Below are 17957 nucleotides of genomic sequence, written 5' to 3'. Positions count from 1 at the left end.
TTTATCACTGCTTGATCACCGGCACGCATCTGAATACAGTAGGTACTAGGTCATCGACAAGGATTTCATTTGACAGGTCAAAATCCATCATGTGGTATCAAGGTAAATAAGTACTGTTGTCGATAGACGAAGGGGACAACAGAGTAACTAAAATAACCCGAGATAACATGTAACGAGTGTCTAAGTAGGCAACACAACCATAAAGTTGATGTGTTTATCAAACATGAAGAGTCCATCTACTAGATTGACTGTCCTATCGACTGTCCTTCGAGTCACATCGGTATGTAACGTGCGCCTTACAACATTATGAACCATGCACCACCGCCAATGCCCAGCATCGTGCTTGCTACCAGTCCATACCAACCGCTGGAGAGCGAGAATGCCCGGCGAGTTGCACTAGATGTTCCTACTGCGCTCGTCCCGGCCGAAGCTAGATACGATGAGTAGTTGAGGATTGTGCCGGTAGTTGTTGGGGTTGGCAATACAGTGGCAGGCCCTGTAGGTGTAAATGTTGCTAACACGGCGACGGTAGAGCCAGCTGCATTTGTAGTGGTATAGGTGTATGGGGTAGGTCCCCCTGGTACTAGGACTGTTGATCCGGGCTGTTCAACGGGGCCTTGATTCTGTGTAGTCGTAGTAGTTGCTATAGTTTGAAGTGGTCCAGCTGGGGTAGTAGTAGTAGTTAAGAGGGTATTTGTGGACAAAGGGTTCGTGGTGACTCCGGTAACGGTTTGCCTGTTCAATAGCGCCAACATCATGAGCCAAGGCTAATATTGATGTAAAAGACGATTTCACTCACAGTGTTTGTGTTGTAGCAAGACCGTTGATGGGGTTTACTGTAACAACTTCCACAACTGTAGCACCAGCACTGTTCCAGTGATTAATCAGACAGAAATTCAGTGTAGAAGGGCTGATAAGCATACATATTGGTGACAGTCAATGTCTGAGCATGTGTCCACGACGCGCACAAGGCGATTACAGCCAGTATAACGCTCTTCATCGCGTTTTTTTTTACAAGGAAGATGCGCCGGTCGTTGTCTGGGTAGCTTACGAGCTGTGAGCGTGGTACGCCAGACTCAGTGAGAGTCCTCAGGTATCCACGCGCATAATAATAACTTCCATCGGCAGGACACCTTCCATACTAGGATATGTCCTGCCGAAAACCACCTGGTATTACGGCCGTGAGAGTTCCATAAAGAGACGATTTCCCCGAATTTTTCTCTTTCTTGCAGAGCTCGTGACTAGTTTTTTTTGGGAGATGATAGATCGATGGCGGCAATTCTGCCTGCATCGTCTTCCCCGTCCATCTACTGCGTCTTGTTTTATTTTTCTGCGGCCGTTTTCTGCGTCGCACACTCTCCAAGCTAAGAAGAAGAAAATGCCTCCCAAGAAGGCTGCTGCCGCAGAGAAAAAAGTTTTGCTTGGTCGTCCAAGTAATAACTTGAAGATCGGTATCGTCGGTATGCACTTATCATCCTGCAATCGAATTCAGACCCAATGACTATCCGTATAGGTCTTCCGAATGTCGGAAAGTCATCTTTCTTTAATGTTCTATCCGACACCGGTGCGGATATAGCCCTTATACAGTCACGTATTTGAGTCTAAAATATCTTAGATTTGGGAAAGGCTGCCAACTTTCCATACGCAACAATCAACCCAGAAGAAGCGCGTATACCCGTGCCGGATGCGCGTTTCGATTGGCTTTGCGATCTGTACAAGCCTGCCTCGCGTGTGCCTGCTTTCCTCACCTGCATTGATATTGCAGGTCTTACTGCGGTACGTCCATGATCCACGTACCCTGATTTCTCCGCCGACATATATACAGGGTGCATCAACAGGTGCAGGACTTGGAAATGCATTCTTGTCTCACGTCCGCGCTGTCGATGGTATCTTCCAGGTGGTCCGTGCCTTCGATGACGCCGAAGTCATCCATGTAGAGGGCGATGTTGATCCTCTCCGTGACATGGAGATCATCCAGACCGAGCTTCGTCTCAAAGATATTGAGTGGGTCGAGAAGCACCTTGATGGCCTCAAGCGCACTGGTCGATCGCTTGGCAACAACAGTTTGGCGGATAAGGCTAAGAAGGAAGAAATCGTGCGTCTCGCTGGAAACACTGTTTGGTGTGTAGCTGGTGCGGACTCACGCTGTAGGCAACAGTTGAGAAAATCTATAAGGCCCTTACCGTCGATGGCAAGGATGTTAGGAAGTGCGAGTGGAACAATAAAGAGGTAAGTCTTTCTTGTTCTTGAGAATTTCTTTTGCCAGCACTTTGGTTCGTACCCTGATGAAAAAGAGCCTTTGCTCGATAACCCAGCTCGTTGAGGAGGGAGTAACGCCCCACTATTCCTTTGAGATAATTTTTTTTCTGATCCCCTCCTTGCCTTCGTAATCTTCGTCTACCATACTGACCGTCATCCTACAGGTAAATATGCTATTCTCATTATCGCTTTTGAGCGATGAAAAAGAGCTTTGCTCGATAACCCAGCTCGTTGAGGAGGGAGTAACGCCCCAACATTCCTTTGAGATAACATTTTTTTCTGATTCCTTCTTTGTCATCTACGGTCTTCATCTACCATGCTGACCATCATTCCGCAGGTAAATAATGTATTCTCGTTATCGTTTTTGAGCGATGAAAAAGAGCATCAGCTCGATTAACCCAGCTCTTTGAGGCGGGAGTAACGCCCCATCTTTCAATGATATTTTTTCAACCCTCTGACCTCATGAACGCGCTACTTTCTTGGCGTACGCTAATACCCACTATCATCCGTAGATCGAGGTCGTCAACAGCCTTACCCTACTAACCGCCAAGCCTATCACTTACCTCGTCAATCTTAGCGAGAAGGACTACATCCGCAAGAAGAACAAGTGGTACGGCTTTCAAACTCTCTTAGTTACCACAGCTCATGCTCGCACATAGGTTGGCCAAGATCAAGGGCTGGATTGACGCGCACAACCCCGGCGACCCCCTCATCCCATTCTCCGTATCACTGGAGGAGCGTCTTGCGCAGCTTCCAGAAGATGAGCGTGCTGAGGCTCAAAAGGAACCAGGAGCGCAGAGTGCCCTCGGAAAAATAACGCAGGCGGGGTACTCCAGTCTTGACGTGGGTCTGATCCCCTGGTCGCTGGTTGCTGATTGATCGGAATTTTTAATCACAGTTGATCCGCTACTTTACCTGTGGACCTGATGAAGTTCGTGCATGGACGATTCGCAAGGGGACAAAGGCGCCTCAGGCGGCCGGCGTTATTCAGTATGCCGATTATTTTATTTTATTTTACTTCTTCTCACACTTTTATAGCTCGGACTTTGAGAACAAGTTTGTTTGCGGTGAGATCATGACGTACGAGGACCTCAAGGAGCACGGAAGCGAAGCTACTGTTAAGGCTGCTGGTAAACTGAGACAGCAAGGCAAGCCTTATGAGAGTGAGTTCTTCCTGTCGATCTCCTATGACTACCGCTGACTGATGGACGACAGTGGTGGACGGAGATATTGCTTACTGGAAATCTGGTTAATTGGACAGATGGACAAGAAGTTGGGGCTGTTGTACGTTGCATACATACTTGTGCTAGATGAGGCAAGTAGGTTAATCGCATTGTTTGTTGATTGATGTTTTGTGAAAGATCTCGATTTCATGCTGGGGTGACGTCGTTGCTTATCTGGTTTTATTCATGTGAATGAACAGAAATAATCCATACCCAACGCTGTAGTCAAGGTGCTCGAGCAACTCCTGGTCGGTATTCCTATCGTCGACGCAAATGTGGCGCGACATTGAGACGTGCCTTGCAAGTTTGTGGCAACAAAGTTTACAGGTGCTGACATACAAGTAAATGTTCAGGAAGTACATATAAGTCGCTGTCGATCTTGAGCCTGGTCAATATTAGCGGTTGAGTGGGCCGCATCTAAGTATAGAGAACTGGATCGTGTCGCCATTCGCTGTACCTGTGGAGCCTCCTGCCAAGTCGCAAAGTGGAGGCTGCGTAGGGGCTGTTCCAACCAATTCCATTCCGCAGTAGAAACGCAGTGTCAACGTATTACAGCCTCGTCGAGGAATTCAACTGAACCGTGTTGGCTTTGTTTAGTGACAGATTGCTGGGCCCTGGATAGGCATCCTTCGGTCTAAATTCCGTTCGTCCTTTTATTATAGTGGTAATGTCAACCACTGCAAGAAATCATAATGATTAAAAAGGTATACAGTCTGGCTAGGGTGACTATTAAATAGTTCGCGATCAATAAAAACAACAAAGTAACGATTATAAAAATAGCATGGTGCGGGTGGTGCAGCACAAGGATGGCAAAAATACAACAGCAGGTGGACACGCCTAGATACCCCTCTTCATCCCCAAATGAATTTCGCAAGTGTGACGCCACATGCAGTCGCGACGCATGACATGCACTGTGTGGTTGTCACGCCTATGATAAGTACAAGCTTCCCAGCGGCATTCAATCTGCGCATCCGGGGGACCAGCAAAATGACTGATTCTACAATGCGCCTTTAACTCGTCCAGCGTCCCTGTGAATATGCAGGGTGCGTTATCATATAGCCACCGGCAGGAAAGTAGGAGGGGGTATGAATAGTTACGAAGTGGGGTCGAATATGGCTGGTTGACAATGGGCGGTTGATCTGAGGGGTAACATGTAATTCCACCGTGACACGCACGGGCCTGTGATGAAAATCCCATTTGCAAATCTTCCGCCGCTAAAGGCGGAGGTGTCATCGGAGGGAGGGGCCCATTTAGAGGGCCTGGCTGAGGTAAACTTTGCCATTGATGCGACGGCTCGTTATACAGCCGAAAATCAGAGGTAGGAATTTCAGGGTAGACAACTGGATAATGCCTGTGTGTGAGGGTAATTAGAAGAAAAATGATGATAACGAAGGGCATACATTTGGAATGTGTGTGAAGGCCAGTTGTCGTGCCCCATTGCAGGAGCACAGGCCCGGGTGCCTTCTAACACGGGGTCGTGCTGATAGCTGTAATTGTGAAGTGTTGATGGGTCGCGCCAGGAGCCACAATACGAAGGAGGTTCAAATCCGGAAACGGATTGTGTTAAACATTGTTCCTGTGTGGAGTCGTAGCAGGCATATCTAGTGCTGCTCGATGGAACGTCCGACGTCGGTGGGCCAGATAAGGAGGCGGGCTGACCACCATGACTAGTCGCGGATTATCCCTATGCAAGGCAAAGAATGGAGTAGACTAACTTGAGGCTTGACATTGTCGGATGGGGCACCGCGAGCCCATGATTGGGGTATGTTGTTGAGCTCCGCGGATTTGAAGGAGACGTCTTTGAAATGATGATCAGCATGACAGAGAACAATCGTCGGAGAAATCATACCATGTCACCATTGATGCAGGGAAGACTACTGGACGGGTTGGCGTATGTGCCACAAACGCCATCGTCGAAGACTTCTTGGTTGACCACGAGTTGGTCTGGCATGATTATACTGTATAAGAGAAATGAGAGCAATGTGATATATAGGGCCTACAGATGTCAGAGAATATGTGCTCCACGATTTTAATATGTGCGGACAGCAGGTAGGATAGACGCAAAGCTCGGAACACTGCCAAGGGACAGCATGGTGTTGTTTAGAAAGTGGTAACGACATGATGCACATCGGTGACTACTATGTTCAGGGAAAGGACGACCTTACATAAAAGGAAACTTGAACCTTGATCTGGGAGATCGATCGATCGCCCGAGTTCAAGCGTTTTTGCCTGCGTCACCACAAGGACAGTATTACGTCACGAGAAAACTTGAACCATAATCCAAAAAACGTTAAGTTAGTAACCATCCGTTCGGTACCAAAATACCAAGAGTAGATTTAGACCAAGTCAGCTCAACCTTTCGACTCTGATTGACATTACAATTTGGAATATCAAGCAACTCAGTTCTCCCCCCCTTTGCGGTATCATAATCAGGCACTGACCCCTTTTTCGGGAATACCGGCTAAAACGGATCCTCAGGCTTCAGGTATGGCTACTGGTTTCTCCGGGCCCAGCGTCAATGTTGCAAGTCAGAAGCATGCTTTTGACAACCGATGGAGTTTCTCACACTGTTTCTTTGTTAGCAAGGGATAGCTATCTGTCAGCGGAATATGCTTATCCGTGGCGGTGTGCCTACAAAGGATACCTTCCCGGGAAGCCTGCTGTAAATACAGGGACGTCTTGGAACAGACACTAACAAGTCCGATGAATTTGGTTCATGTCCCTGTTTGTGTGGAACACTCGTCTTGACCCGAGGGCGCAATCAATGGGAAAGGAACATCCGGAACGAACGCCGTAGCAGAACAGGTGAACCAAATGTATATGCCTGCAACAGATGGACCAGATTACTGTGGGAAGTCCGAGGATACAACCAGTACTTGGGATAGGGACGTCTGGAACGGACGCTATAGCAGATCGGGTGAGCTGAATGCAGTTGTTGGTGACACCGTACGGGCGACTCATTGCATCATACAGCAAGTTGAAATGCAGTATTTATCAAATTCGAATGGCGCTATGACTGAATACCGTCCTGTTCGCGGAGTTTGTGGAGGCTTCATTTTGGAGGTTACAGGTTATGATAAGCAATCATGAGCGCTCATAGTCCAGCACATGTGATCATCAATGGGATCGGAGTCGTCAGACTGTCCCTGGTAAGCAGTGCGCTAATAGTCTGGCACATGAGATCATCGATGGGACCGGAGTCATCGGACTATCCCTGGTAAGCAAGGCAAAAAGAATCAACGGGACAGGAGTCATCAAATCATCCTTAGCAAACGACACGACGTGCAACAGGGTATCAATGAGATCAGTATCATCAGACCATCTCTGGTAAGTAAACCATATATGGCACAGTACAGGTCATCATCCTGGCATACCGCACCATGCAAAATCTGTGATGCGCTGAAAGCAGGCCAGCAGCTCCATCTCCGCCGGTTGCAATAGATAAGCCACTTATCTTGCTCGCTCGCCATTGATGCCATCCAATTTCACTTGTTATGTTCACGTTGGCCTAGGCGGTGCCATATCTTAGCTCAAAGAGGTTGCTCTTTGGGGAAGGTCGAGCGTCACCAGTCCGAAGTTCTATGATCATTCTGCCGAACCGATATAAATTGGGCTAGTCGGAACATCATTTCCATTAGTAGAGTATTCAACCTCGTGAACAATGATTCAAGACCAGCAATGTATACATTAACTTGCATCAATTGCAACATCTTTGAGAACACAGCGGATAATTATAGGACACACTCGAACCATATATTGAAGTTATGCGATGACCACATCAGAATATTAATATCGTTATGAGAAAATCACCGCCGATAGCAGCACCTGTATGGGCGGGTTAATGACATCTGACCTGCATTTCTCCACGATAAACTCCTCACCAGAACCAAACTTAATGCTTCCTGCGGCCGAGAGGGGTATCTGAGTAACCAGACTTGTGTCAGCCTACGTCCCAGGTTTCAAGGCGAAGGAATATAACATATTATTCATCCTTTCTGCCTGACCAGATGCTTCCTGCAGACCAATGGCAGAGTTGACGCCTACACCCACGACGGGAGGCTCCGAGTCACCGGTCCCATTCACAAAACGGCCTATACGATTTTTAAATGCAATTGTCACAGCAGCTTTCGGGAGCAGAAGCGTCTACTCTCTTGACATAATTAAATGAGAATAGTGCTTCCCGGTGACCACGTGCGTGACCAAGCCACAAATCTTGGTTCTGCTCAGAGACGACTTCGAGGAATTCGCCAGCAGAGAAACGAGGTGGCCAACTTAATTTTAGCGCACCCGTCCTCGTATGCTTGCTGGAAGGGGAGTGGGTGGTATCGCAGGCGCCAATCTGGTCAACTGGACGGACCAAGAAGTTGGGGCTATTGTACGTTCCGTGTAAGTCAAACGATTGATACTCTCTGACAGTTCTGGGGTACATAGTTGGTCACGTGCTGTGAGCCATTTTCGGGTCCACACTGATCATGGGCGTGCCACGGCGGATCATATGTCAAACAATATTGATCTAAGCTACGACTCGCGTTTCAGCCCCATTACCCTTGCACAAGCCCAAGAACCTTCGCATCGCCCACATTAAGTCCACCGTTACCTTCGTTTCCCTTATGCTTTCCATTCTGGGCTCCTGTCCCTCCCCATCACACTCTTCGGTTTCGGCGTTTTATGACTCACCTTTTCGGCGTTGCTGACCGGTTCCTGCGATAGTATACTTGCTGTTGCTCGGCCTTTGCGACGCACACAAGTCGAAAATTACATTGTCGCCTCCACTCAGCTCCCGCATTCGCATTCACCCATTGCTACGTCGGATGCATCAATGCTCCCGTCGCCAGCGTCGTTTTTGCAGGCTCGTTCGATTACATCCGCAGCTGCAACGCCTGACAGCTGGGTTGCCTTTTCACTTGCGAGCCATGGGACATCTGTAAGTATACTGCATGGCGAGCTTTTAGGGATCATAGCTGCTGTTTTGTTATTGATTCATGCTAATCCAAAACAGATCTACCCCGTTTTTACCGGTCACAAGAATGCTGTGCACTTTGTCCTGGATGTGCTCCCGGGTGCCCTGCCCCATGTCTGGAATGGTCAACCAGTGCATTCGTTGTACCGATGGTTATGTTCCCTCCTTCATGCCCCGTCTCCTTCTCCCTCGCTATTTTGGACTGCTGCTCACACAGGCAGTTTCACACCCGAATGTCTAGCCTAGATCACATGGCCTCTTCGGTGCAACATAGCGGTGGTGTTCTTGCCTCTCTCCGCTTACGAAATTTGCTATGGCCCGATGACTATACCATCTTTACGCCTAGTTGTGGGTTCATCGAGTGTAATTTATCTTCTTTCGTTGTTTCCCGGCTTGAGGATGCTTATGCGTCAAACGACTCTTTTCACCCGGCCCAAGTCATGACTCTCGCACTGTACGACCGCTATCTCCCGCCTGACTTCCCGTACACGCGGGCGTCTAGTTCATTCTGTGCCGCCGTACAATTGTATGCCCGATCGTCGCAACTTGACACCGCGCAAGTGCGGCATCGTCGTTTTCGCGATATGCTGCCTTGGTGTCATTTTGGTTGTGATGTGTTTGAGAGCACGCACCACATCTTTGCTCTCTGCCCAGCCTTCTTGGCTATCCGCCGTGCGCATAGCGTGCAACTCTGAGGAGACCTCCCTCCTTGAGGGAAAAGCTATAGACCATATCAGGGAGGTTTTTGATAGGGCCGCACGGCGCTTGTTTTCTGACGATGCGGGGTTGTGGCCACAATATTGAACGCGTTATTGTGTGGGTGTATTGCCCCCACTCGCGGATATTGTAGCCAGCGTTGAGTCACAAGTGGTGTTTTGCCCCCACTGTCCAACATTTAGGGCGACATCGCATCATTAGGCAATGTGGTACTTTATCCTCGCAGCCTGCTAGGACGACGATGGGACCTAAATTGTTATCCCGATTAGCACAGATGTGGCATGTGCGTAGTGTTCGGCTCGCGGGTCAACAATATGTGGTATGTAGGCTCCATAGTGCTATATAGCAGTTCACATTTTTGCTGATGCTTTTGGGAGAACACCGTGACAAGCAACGTGTCCGTGCACTCAGCCCCAATCCTTCCTCCCACGTTGCACATTCCTCACTCAATAGTTATGCGTATATTTTGCCCGATAGTTTGCGAGCTTTGCTTAGTTTGTAGTTAAGCGCTTAGATACCTGAGCTCATGTGAACGTAGATGGACAAATAAAACATTCATATCCACATTCGCCGTTGAACACGCCTGTCTCTTTTTGCTCAAACTTATAACTTCCCAATAATCAAGCACTGTCCTTCATTGTATACTTATAATGGACGAAATATTGACACGCGGCCTCGCACAAGCGTCCACAGCCCTTCGCTAAATGCTATGTACCTCTGCTGCCTTCGCGACTTTCAAATTCGATGCAGATATCATCGCAATCAGATGCTCGAATGATGTCTGTACATCATTGCACCGACTGGCAAGGGAAAATCTTTGCTCTGGGTTCTACCACTGCGGCTTGTTCAAGATCTGGTGTTTCCCTCGTCATCAAGCCATACACAAGTTTAGTTTCAAATGGCCAAAACAGGCGAACCATCGTGATTTTTAGATCAACCTAGACATTTGTGATGATTTACAGACATTGTGTTTGTGCTCTCGGGATCCGCTCAGTCTTCGTGAATGCAAAGCAAATGGATGACGCTGGCCAGTGCCACACGATGACTCCGAATCCGAGGGCCGAGAGTCGTGTTCACGTGCGTGAAGATAGTGCAAAGTCCCGCGATGGCGATAAAATTACACACGGGAGCTATCCCGCACATTCTTACCTCCATGTAAAATTAGTTGGAGATCACTGATTCACGTTCCTACCATCGCAATTTCGGCTACTCTACCCACCAGCTATGGTCACCGTGATCTGCTCTGCGTACATGCAGGGATGAATTTGAGACAACTATTTTTTTTGATTCGTTCCGCAATCTTCGACCACCCTGCTGACCGTCATTCTACAGGTAAATACGATATTCTTGTTATCGCTTTTGAGCGATGAAAAAGAGCTTTGCTCGATAACCCAGCTCGTTGAGGAGGGAGTAACGCCCCAACATTCCTTTGAGATAACATTTTTTTCTGATTCCTTCTGTGTCACCTGCTGTCTTCATTCACTATACTGACCACCATTCCGCAGGCAAACAACATATTCTCCTTATTGTTTTTGAGCGACGAAAAAGAGCACCAGCTCGATCAACACAGCTCTTTGAGGTGGGAGTAACGCTCCATGGTTCAATGATATTTTTGCGACCCTCTGACCTCATGAACTCGCTACTTTCTTGGCGCACACTACCCACTATCATCCGTAGATCGAGGTCGTCAACAGCCTTACCCTACTAACCGCCAAGCTCATCACTCACCTCGTCAATCTTGGCGAGAAGGACTACATCCGCAAGAAGAACAAGTGGTACGGCTTTTATCAAACTCTCTTAGTCACCACAGCTCACGCTCGCACATAGGTTAGCCAAGATCAAGGGCTGGATTGACGCGCACAACTCTGGCGACCCCCTTATCCCATTCTCTGTATCATTGGAGGAGTGTCTTGCGCAGCTTCCAGAAGATGAGCGTGCTGAGGCCCAAAAGGAACCAGGAGCGCAGAGTGCCCTCGGAAAAATAACACAAGCGGGGTACTCCAGTCTTGACGTGGGTTTCATCCCCTGATCGCTGATCATTCATTGATCCGAATTTTTTAATCCCAGTTGATCCGCTACTTTACCTGTGGACCTGATGAGGTGCGTGCATGGACGATTCGCAAGGGCACAAAGGCACCTCAGGCGGCCGGTGTTATTCAGTATGCCGATTATTTTACCCCTTCTCACACTTATGTAGCTCGGACTTTGAGAACAAGTTTGTTTGCGGTGAAATCATGACGTATGAGGACCTCAAGGAGCACGGAAGCGAAGCTACTGTTAAGGCTGCTGGTAAACTGAGACAGCAAGACAAGCCTTATGAGAGTGAGTTCTTCTCGTCGCTCTCCTACGACTACCACCGACTGATGGGCGACAGTGGTGGACGGAAATATTGCTTACTGGAAATCTGGTTAATTGGACGGATGGACAAGAAGTTGGGGCTGTTCTACGTTGCATACATATGTGTGCTTGATGAGGCAAGTAGGATGATCGCGTTATTTGACATTTGATGTATCGTAAAAGATCCTGATGCTCACATTGGCGTCGCATCGCTTCTCCTAGTCGATATTCCTGTCGTTGACGCAGATGTGGCGCGGCATTGAGATGTAGTACCTCGTTCAAGTTTGTGGCAACAAAGTTTACAACTGTGACTGACAAGTAATTGTTCACAAGGTGATGCATGTAAGTACTGATAATGTGGATCCTGATTGTACCAGACGCTGATAGCAGTCGGAATCCATCATATGTTGTTATTATGGAATAGCCAGAAAAATCTGGCCATTCGTAATCATGAGGGACGTCTTGGCAAGTGAATGTCAGGTAAATATATATATATGCTTGTTAGGGCGAGGGATAATTTATAACTCTCCGTTTGGGGTGAGGCACCCTCATTGGGGACGTGTCCCTGGTTAAAGAGCGAGTTATGGGACAATTGTTTGCCATGAAACAGGTTCTTGTCCATTTCAATCTACCCATACGGTACTGCCGATATTAATTATTCATTTCACCAGCTAAGGAAGAGTGATATGCTTCGGAGAGGGCAAGGAGGTCGCGTCCGTGCAGAACGTGATATCTTGAAATCTGCCTCGCTCGTCGCTTCGCCCGGCGGCGCGGAGTGGATCGTGAAGCTGCACTACAGTTTTCAGGACCGCGATAATATGTACTTGGTCAGTAGCCCTATCCGCAATATCCGCCATCTTTCCAAGAATCAGACGAGCGCATGAGTCACCGATTTCATTTGGATTTCATATCTCGACACATAATAATAGTATTGGAATTTATGGGCGGTGGGGATCCCCTGAATCTTTTGATCGAGAGAGACGTTTTTGTGCACTGACTAGGAAAGGAGATTTACTACAGTTGAAACGTTGACCCCATACGATGATCAATACCGCTATTTACGGTGCACCTATTATAGCCATGCCCAATCGATCACAGACTGGGGACTAAAGGGCAGGAACTACCAAGTAATTGTATTATTCAGTGGAGTTTAACTTACAAAAATGCAGCAACGACTCTAGAGACTTCACCTAATGAGCGTTCGATCGTTGGCTGACGTGACGGGTCACTGGATAACTGATTTGCCGTTGAGTAGACATCCACCCACCCAGGATCTCGCCATACTATGCTCCCTCTTGTCATGTTAAGTCTGAGTATTGATATCGAAGTTAACGTTCATCTACAGTATCGCCATTTTCCACATGCGTATTAGATCCTTCAACGAAGTTAACTGCAGTGCGAGCTTAATTTACAGCATCATTCCTCTCATCGGTGGCGTTGGCTACTGAATTACCGCTGGGTGGCCATCTTTCGTTTTAAAAATCGCGTTCATTAAGTATTGTTACCCAGTGGATGACTTTTCGCAGCATTTGGAACGTTGTTCTAAATTTAAATCTATGTTCTGAAGTCCTCGTGACGACGTGCCGCCGTCAAAGGTGTTTTGCAAGTCCACATGTCAAAAACACCCAGTTCTAAAGTGATATCTAGAAGGGCTCCCCTTTTAGATTCAAATGGTGTTCAAAACACCTGAACGACTTTCAAACTCCGTGACTATGTTGCAACCATCGCTTACATACATTTTGACACTTGAAGCTTCAACGTTCAACACCAACTCGACAATCGACAGGAACAGCGGGCGGCGGAAGCAAATATATCACAGCGTACAAAGTATGGCATGGCTAACAGTAGTGTACCACAAAAATAAATAAGATGGGGGACCCCTAGACACCCCTTTTCATCCCCAGATGAACTTCGCGAGTATGACGCCACATGCAGTCGCGCCGCATGACATGAATCGTGGGATCATCACGTTTATGATATTCACAAGCCTCCCAGCGACATTCGACTAGCGCACTTGGTGGACCAGCAAAATGACTGGTTTTGCAATGCGCCTTTAATGCCTCCAGTGTCCCTGTAAATCCGCAAACTGTGTCATCACGCAACCATCGGCAGAGAAGGGGAGGTGGAGGATGGCTGTGAAGCAGGATTGAGTTTGGCTGACTGCTGGCTCGCTGATCTGAAAGGTGATATATATTCCCACTGTGACTTGCGTGGGGCTGCGTTGAAATCAAAGGGCCTGGCTGAGAGACGGCAGAATTCTGCCACTGATATAACGGCTCGTTATACAGCAGGACATCAGAGGTGGACATTTCAGGGCCAAAGACAAAAGGTAAATCTTGCTTGATCACGGTGGTCGAATGTGAACGGTGTACATCTGGATACCACCTGTGCATGAAGGTGATTATGAGAAAAACAAAAGACAGGGCACCAAGGACACACATCGGGAATGTATATGAGGACGAGTAGTCGCTTCGCATTGCAGGAGAGCGAAAGCACCCAAAGGTGGAGGAGGCTGAGTAGATAGTTTGCGGTGGTGGTATCGATATGTCCTGAGGTTTGGGTACGGGGGCAGACTGATTTGAGTGATGTTGCTGGGCGTAGTCGCAACAGCTGTAACCAGAGTTGCTCGATGAACCGTCCCACGTCCGCGGGACATACAAGTTGGGCTGACCAGGACGACTAGTCATTGGGTTATACATATGTATTTCAGAGAAGAGAGCTGACTAACTTTGGGCTTGATATCATAGTCGAATGAGCCACTAGGAACTCATGATTAGGACATATATTTAAGCTCTGTAGCTTTGAAGACAACAATCAGCATGACAGAGAGCGAGTATTTGGGAACCTGCCATGTCATTGGTGCGGGGAAGACTACTGGATGGGCTGGCGGAGGCGCAACAAATATCGTCGCTGAGAACTTCGTGGTTGACTGGCACGAGTTGGTCTAGCATGATTTCACCGTCGCTATTGCGGGAATTCATCAGGGAGAGCAAAGAGCTGCAATTTTATATGTCCGACGGACGGTAGGCAGTGTAGAACTGAAGTTTCTGGTAAGCAAAGCAATATTGACGCAACCGACCATGGCGAACCAAGGGGCAGCCAATGAAGTGTATACCAATCTCAAGTAACCGAATAACCACGTGTGGACTCTGGAGGGATGTCATGGAGATCAACCGGACGCCTGAAGCACTGATTTCATTGACCTGCGGAAGCCGCACTATTTGATCTCTGATAAATCTGATCGACCAGCGTTTTGGCGTATACTACAGGATTACGAAATCACCTTAACAACTTGGCCCTTGCAAAGTCCAACTTGTGAGACGTGAGTCGTCAGAATGGGAAAAAAGTCAAGTACATCATCCTTTTTGCGTGAATGCTTATCCAGTTATCCGGGCTTCTGGTCATTGCTTTATCTGCACTAGGATCAGTGTACTAGCAGAAAGAAGGACGGGGCTCGTACATTTATCTTCGCCTCAATTGGCAGGGATAGCTCTTGCGTCAGCTTGATCACAAATGTTCCCCATCTATGGTCCATGGTGGTTTATGGCAGTGTGGCTGCGGAAGAAGCCTTGGGATAAACTCCCGTCGTGATCTGGTTCAAGATATGTTTAGTGGAGTAAAAGCTTTGCAATTGGTGGCAGATTGGAATTTGACTGATATGAACCTAGTTGCAACTTGCTGTGCAAGGGGAGAAATTAAACAGACGCTGTAGGAGGTCGGGCGAGGTTGGAGTCGTACAAAATGAGCGGACTCGTCATGATGCAATCATACAGCAACTTGCAGACTCTTGCAGAGTTCCGAGCCGAACTTCGAGGCGGCGCCCCGAATGATGGGTTTTGAATTGCTGACTAATTGCTGGGTGGGCTTGCCAAGTGTCCGAGTCAGTAACTGGCAAAACTTCATATATAATTAAGGCTATATAGACGTATGATTCCTTGTCCAACTCGTCAAATCAAAAGCACTCCTAAACGTGTTGCGCCGTGATCACAGGATGTGCGATCTATTTCGCCTGCATGCCCTACAATTGAAAGGATCATCACAATGAAGACCTTGAATGGATAATTTTCGGAATTGATTGGAAGGTTTTTCCACCATGAAAGGTCGTCTGCTTTGCCGGCAGCATCATCTTACTTTAGGGAGTCGACAGTCGGTTTCTTGTTCTACTTATTATATTCAAACCATCTGTGTTGTTGAATCTGAGTTATATCTCCGCCGCGAATCTCGGATCCAGGTTCTGTCACCTTAAGTTCTGCCATGGGACAGGCACAACCAGTTTTGCCAGGCCAGCTGGCAAGATTCCCAAGTTCTGCCAGCAACGCTGCTGGAGGCTTACTATTTTGAAGTGCGTTGCAATGATATACTTACCCTAACCTGAACAAGTCATGATCGACACTCCAAAGAGCTCCAATAGTGCAGTGCATGTGATTTAGGGAGGAACAAGTACGCAGATGCCTTTCAAGCAATGTAGCAGTGATGGGCCGTCGATGGCAAGCAACAGCCTATAGTACATCAAAGGGATCAGTGTCCGGATTAGTCCCTGTTAAACAAGCTGGACGCCGCAGTACAGGCCATCCTCCTAGCACACCACACCTTGCAAAACCTATGCTGCGATGAAAGCATGTCAGCAGTTCTATTCCCACAGGTCACAATGGTAAACCACTCACTTTTACCATTTCCGCATGCCGTCGGTACAAAATTCAATTGGAATGTTCCAATTGGCATCAGGCGGTGCGCCTGAATCCGAAGGATATCCTTTGAACAAGGTTCCGCCGGAGCTCAGTGTCAACCCAGCCGCCGAAACCACCTACTACTTCTCAATGCTCTCCAGATTGCAGTGAAGTTACACGGTCTGTCTACGGGAGGCTGTGTGGCGAACGGTTGAGTCTCCAAGGGCAGTGAGCAATTCCTGTGTGGATAGCGGATAGTCTCCCGTGGACAGATCAATAGAAGAATGAAGATGGTCATTCGGTAGCGTTCGGAAGGATAAAAATAAACGAGGGAAGGCATCAGAATCAGGTATTGAACCGTCACAAAGTTCCAAGGCGCTGAAGCCTGGGCATGCGAGTGGCTCCTTTTGTATTGCATAAATCAGGCACGAGCAGTGACGTCTCCTTCCTGCCTTTCTCGTATCTTTCTGCTCGAATCCCTCTGAGAAAACAACTGCCGATGGCAACACCTGTAAGGGCAGATTAATGACATCCGACCTGCATTTCTCCACGATAATCTTCTTACCAGAACCAAACCTAATGCTTCCTGCGGCCGAGTGGGCTATCTGAGTGACCAGACTTGTATCAACCTACGTCCCAGGTTTCAAGGCGAAAGAACATACCATTTTAACATACTTTCCGAATTTACTATTCTTTTCTGCCTGACCAGATGCTTCCTGCAGACCAACAGAGTTAACGCCTTCACCCACGGTGGAAGGCTTACCGATCCCATTGAGAGCGGCTCAAAACAATTTCTTTGCAGTTGTCCCAACTGCACCAGCCTTGGGGAGGGCAGAAGCATTTACTCTCTTGACATGATTAGATGGGAATAGTGCCTCCCGGAGACCGCGTGCGTAACCAAGCTACCAATCTTAGTTCTGCTCAGAGGCGACCTCGATGAGTTCGCCAGCAGAGAAGCGAGCCTCGGATGTGGTTAAGTGGCGGCCAACTTAATACTAGTGCCCCCGTCCTCGTATGCCCGTTGCTGGGGGGGAGTGGGTGGCAAGTTGCAGGCGCAAATCTGGTTAACTGTACGGACCAAGAAGTCGGGGCTGTTTTACGTTGCGTGTAAGTCAACCGATATTGATGGAACCAGCCTCTACATACTAAGATCGCCGTACATATTAGTTCGTCACGTGCTTTGAGCAACGCGTTCGCCGTTGGACACGCCTCTCTCTTTCTGCTCAAGTGGTCTGTTTCAGCTGAAGACTCACATGATAGAAGTTTGGGAGTCGAATTTTTTATGTAATTAATTTCAACAGAAGTAGTTGATCACGATCGATCGAGTCTCGCACGTTCCCGGACCCGAACAGGAACCAACTTGATCTCCGGATGCCCGGAGGTACCCGGCCGCGGCTTTGTTTTTGTCACCAGGAGGCTCTTGTACTTCAATATTGTGCAATGTGGCTGCCTCGCGCTGTCATCAGCTCAATCATCTTTTTCTTCTCTTGTCCTGCCAGCCTGTTGCGCTTATGATATCTGATCAACTACCTGATGACCATGATGTTGTCTTTTCGCATACTTTTTGAGGTCACCATCAGCAGTATCAAATGTGTGGTTGGCCGTTGACTACTATTGCTCAACAGATTCCCACTGGAATCCTCTTACTTGCTTTCGTTCAGAGTCTGTGGCATTTTATCGACCGTTGACTCTTGCGAATTGAGATCGAGATCGTTCTATTCCAGTGAATGCTTCTGATTTGTGCCATTAGTACTCCGCGACCTGTGACATGTATTTGTGCACTGCAGCTTGTGG

At 47.9% G+C, this 17957-nt stretch overlaps 6 protein-coding genes across 6 annotated transcripts; 3 read left to right on the top strand and 3 right to left on the bottom strand.

The window, feature by feature from the left end:
- DFJ58DRAFT_22343 (uncharacterized protein) lies at nucleotides 1-1090 on the bottom strand. The gene is made up of 3 exons (XM_041379328.1): nucleotides 924-1090; nucleotides 800-868; nucleotides 1-735 (listed from the first exon to the last, which is right to left on the bottom strand). Exons 1-3 carry the CDS (start codon nucleotides 998-1000, stop codon nucleotides 297-299), a joined length of 585 nt encoding a protein of 194 aa, XP_041249009.1. The 5' UTR covers nucleotides 1001-1090; the 3' UTR covers nucleotides 1-296.
- Nucleotides 1091-1234: 144 nt separating this feature from the next.
- DFJ58DRAFT_764267 (P-loop containing nucleoside triphosphate hydrolase protein) lies at nucleotides 1235-3699 on the top strand. The gene is made up of 10 exons (XM_041388668.1): nucleotides 1235-1460; nucleotides 1514-1564; nucleotides 1616-1776; nucleotides 1826-2095; nucleotides 2152-2229; nucleotides 2772-2869; nucleotides 2919-3102; nucleotides 3158-3249; nucleotides 3298-3422; nucleotides 3475-3699. Exons 1-10 carry the CDS (start codon nucleotides 1259-1261, stop codon nucleotides 3510-3512), a joined length of 1299 nt encoding a protein of 432 aa, XP_041249008.1. The 5' UTR covers nucleotides 1235-1258; the 3' UTR covers nucleotides 3513-3699.
- An 876-nt stretch (nucleotides 3700-4575) lies between these two features.
- Nucleotides 4576-5699, bottom strand: DFJ58DRAFT_742225 (uncharacterized protein; the record flags this gene model as incomplete). The annotated part of the gene is made up of 5 exons (XM_041387184.1): nucleotides 5332-5699; nucleotides 5198-5280; nucleotides 4883-5149; nucleotides 4658-4833; nucleotides 4576-4598 (listed from the first exon to the last, which is right to left on the bottom strand). The coding sequence occupies exons 1-5, from the start codon at nucleotides 5431-5433 to the stop codon at nucleotides 4576-4578; spliced, it is 651 nt and encodes a 216-aa protein (XP_041249007.1). The 5' UTR covers nucleotides 5434-5699.
- Nucleotides 5700-7541: 1842 nt separating this feature from the next.
- On the top strand, nucleotides 7542-9725 carry DFJ58DRAFT_911048 (uncharacterized protein). Its single transcript, XM_041395218.1, has 6 exons — nucleotides 7542-7857; nucleotides 7899-7926; nucleotides 8193-8406; nucleotides 8482-8594; nucleotides 8660-9002; nucleotides 9097-9725. The coding sequence occupies exons 1-6, from the start codon at nucleotides 7647-7649 to the stop codon at nucleotides 9244-9246; spliced, it is 1059 nt and encodes a 352-aa protein (XP_041249006.1). The 5' UTR covers nucleotides 7542-7646; the 3' UTR covers nucleotides 9247-9725.
- Nucleotides 9726-10288: 563 nt separating this feature from the next.
- On the top strand, nucleotides 10289-11804 carry DFJ58DRAFT_677942 (uncharacterized protein). The gene is made up of 7 exons (XM_041383155.1): nucleotides 10289-10491; nucleotides 10665-10738; nucleotides 10837-10934; nucleotides 10987-11170; nucleotides 11227-11318; nucleotides 11357-11481; nucleotides 11534-11804. The coding sequence occupies exons 1-7, from the start codon at nucleotides 10419-10421 to the stop codon at nucleotides 11569-11571; spliced, it is 684 nt and encodes a 227-aa protein (XP_041249005.1). The 5' UTR covers nucleotides 10289-10418; the 3' UTR covers nucleotides 11572-11804.
- A 1486-nt stretch (nucleotides 11805-13290) lies between these two features.
- Nucleotides 13291-14371, bottom strand: DFJ58DRAFT_22226 (uncharacterized protein). Its single transcript, XM_041379320.1, has 3 exons — nucleotides 14225-14371; nucleotides 13936-14175; nucleotides 13291-13881 (listed from the first exon to the last, which is right to left on the bottom strand). The coding sequence occupies exons 1-3, from the start codon at nucleotides 14239-14241 to the stop codon at nucleotides 13377-13379; spliced, it is 762 nt and encodes a 253-aa protein (XP_041249004.1). The 5' UTR covers nucleotides 14242-14371; the 3' UTR covers nucleotides 13291-13376.
- Nucleotides 14372-17957: the final 3586 nt, after the last annotated feature.

This window comes from Suillus subalutaceus (assembly GCF_016647625.1).
Source record: "Suillus subalutaceus strain FC151 chromosome Unknown DFJ58scaffold_10, whole genome shotgun sequence".
Classification (NCBI taxonomy): Eukaryota; Fungi; Basidiomycota; class Agaricomycetes; order Boletales; family Suillaceae; genus Suillus; species Suillus subalutaceus.
Note: the sequence above shows the minus strand (reverse complement) of the source record. Positions and strands in the feature narration are given on the sequence as shown.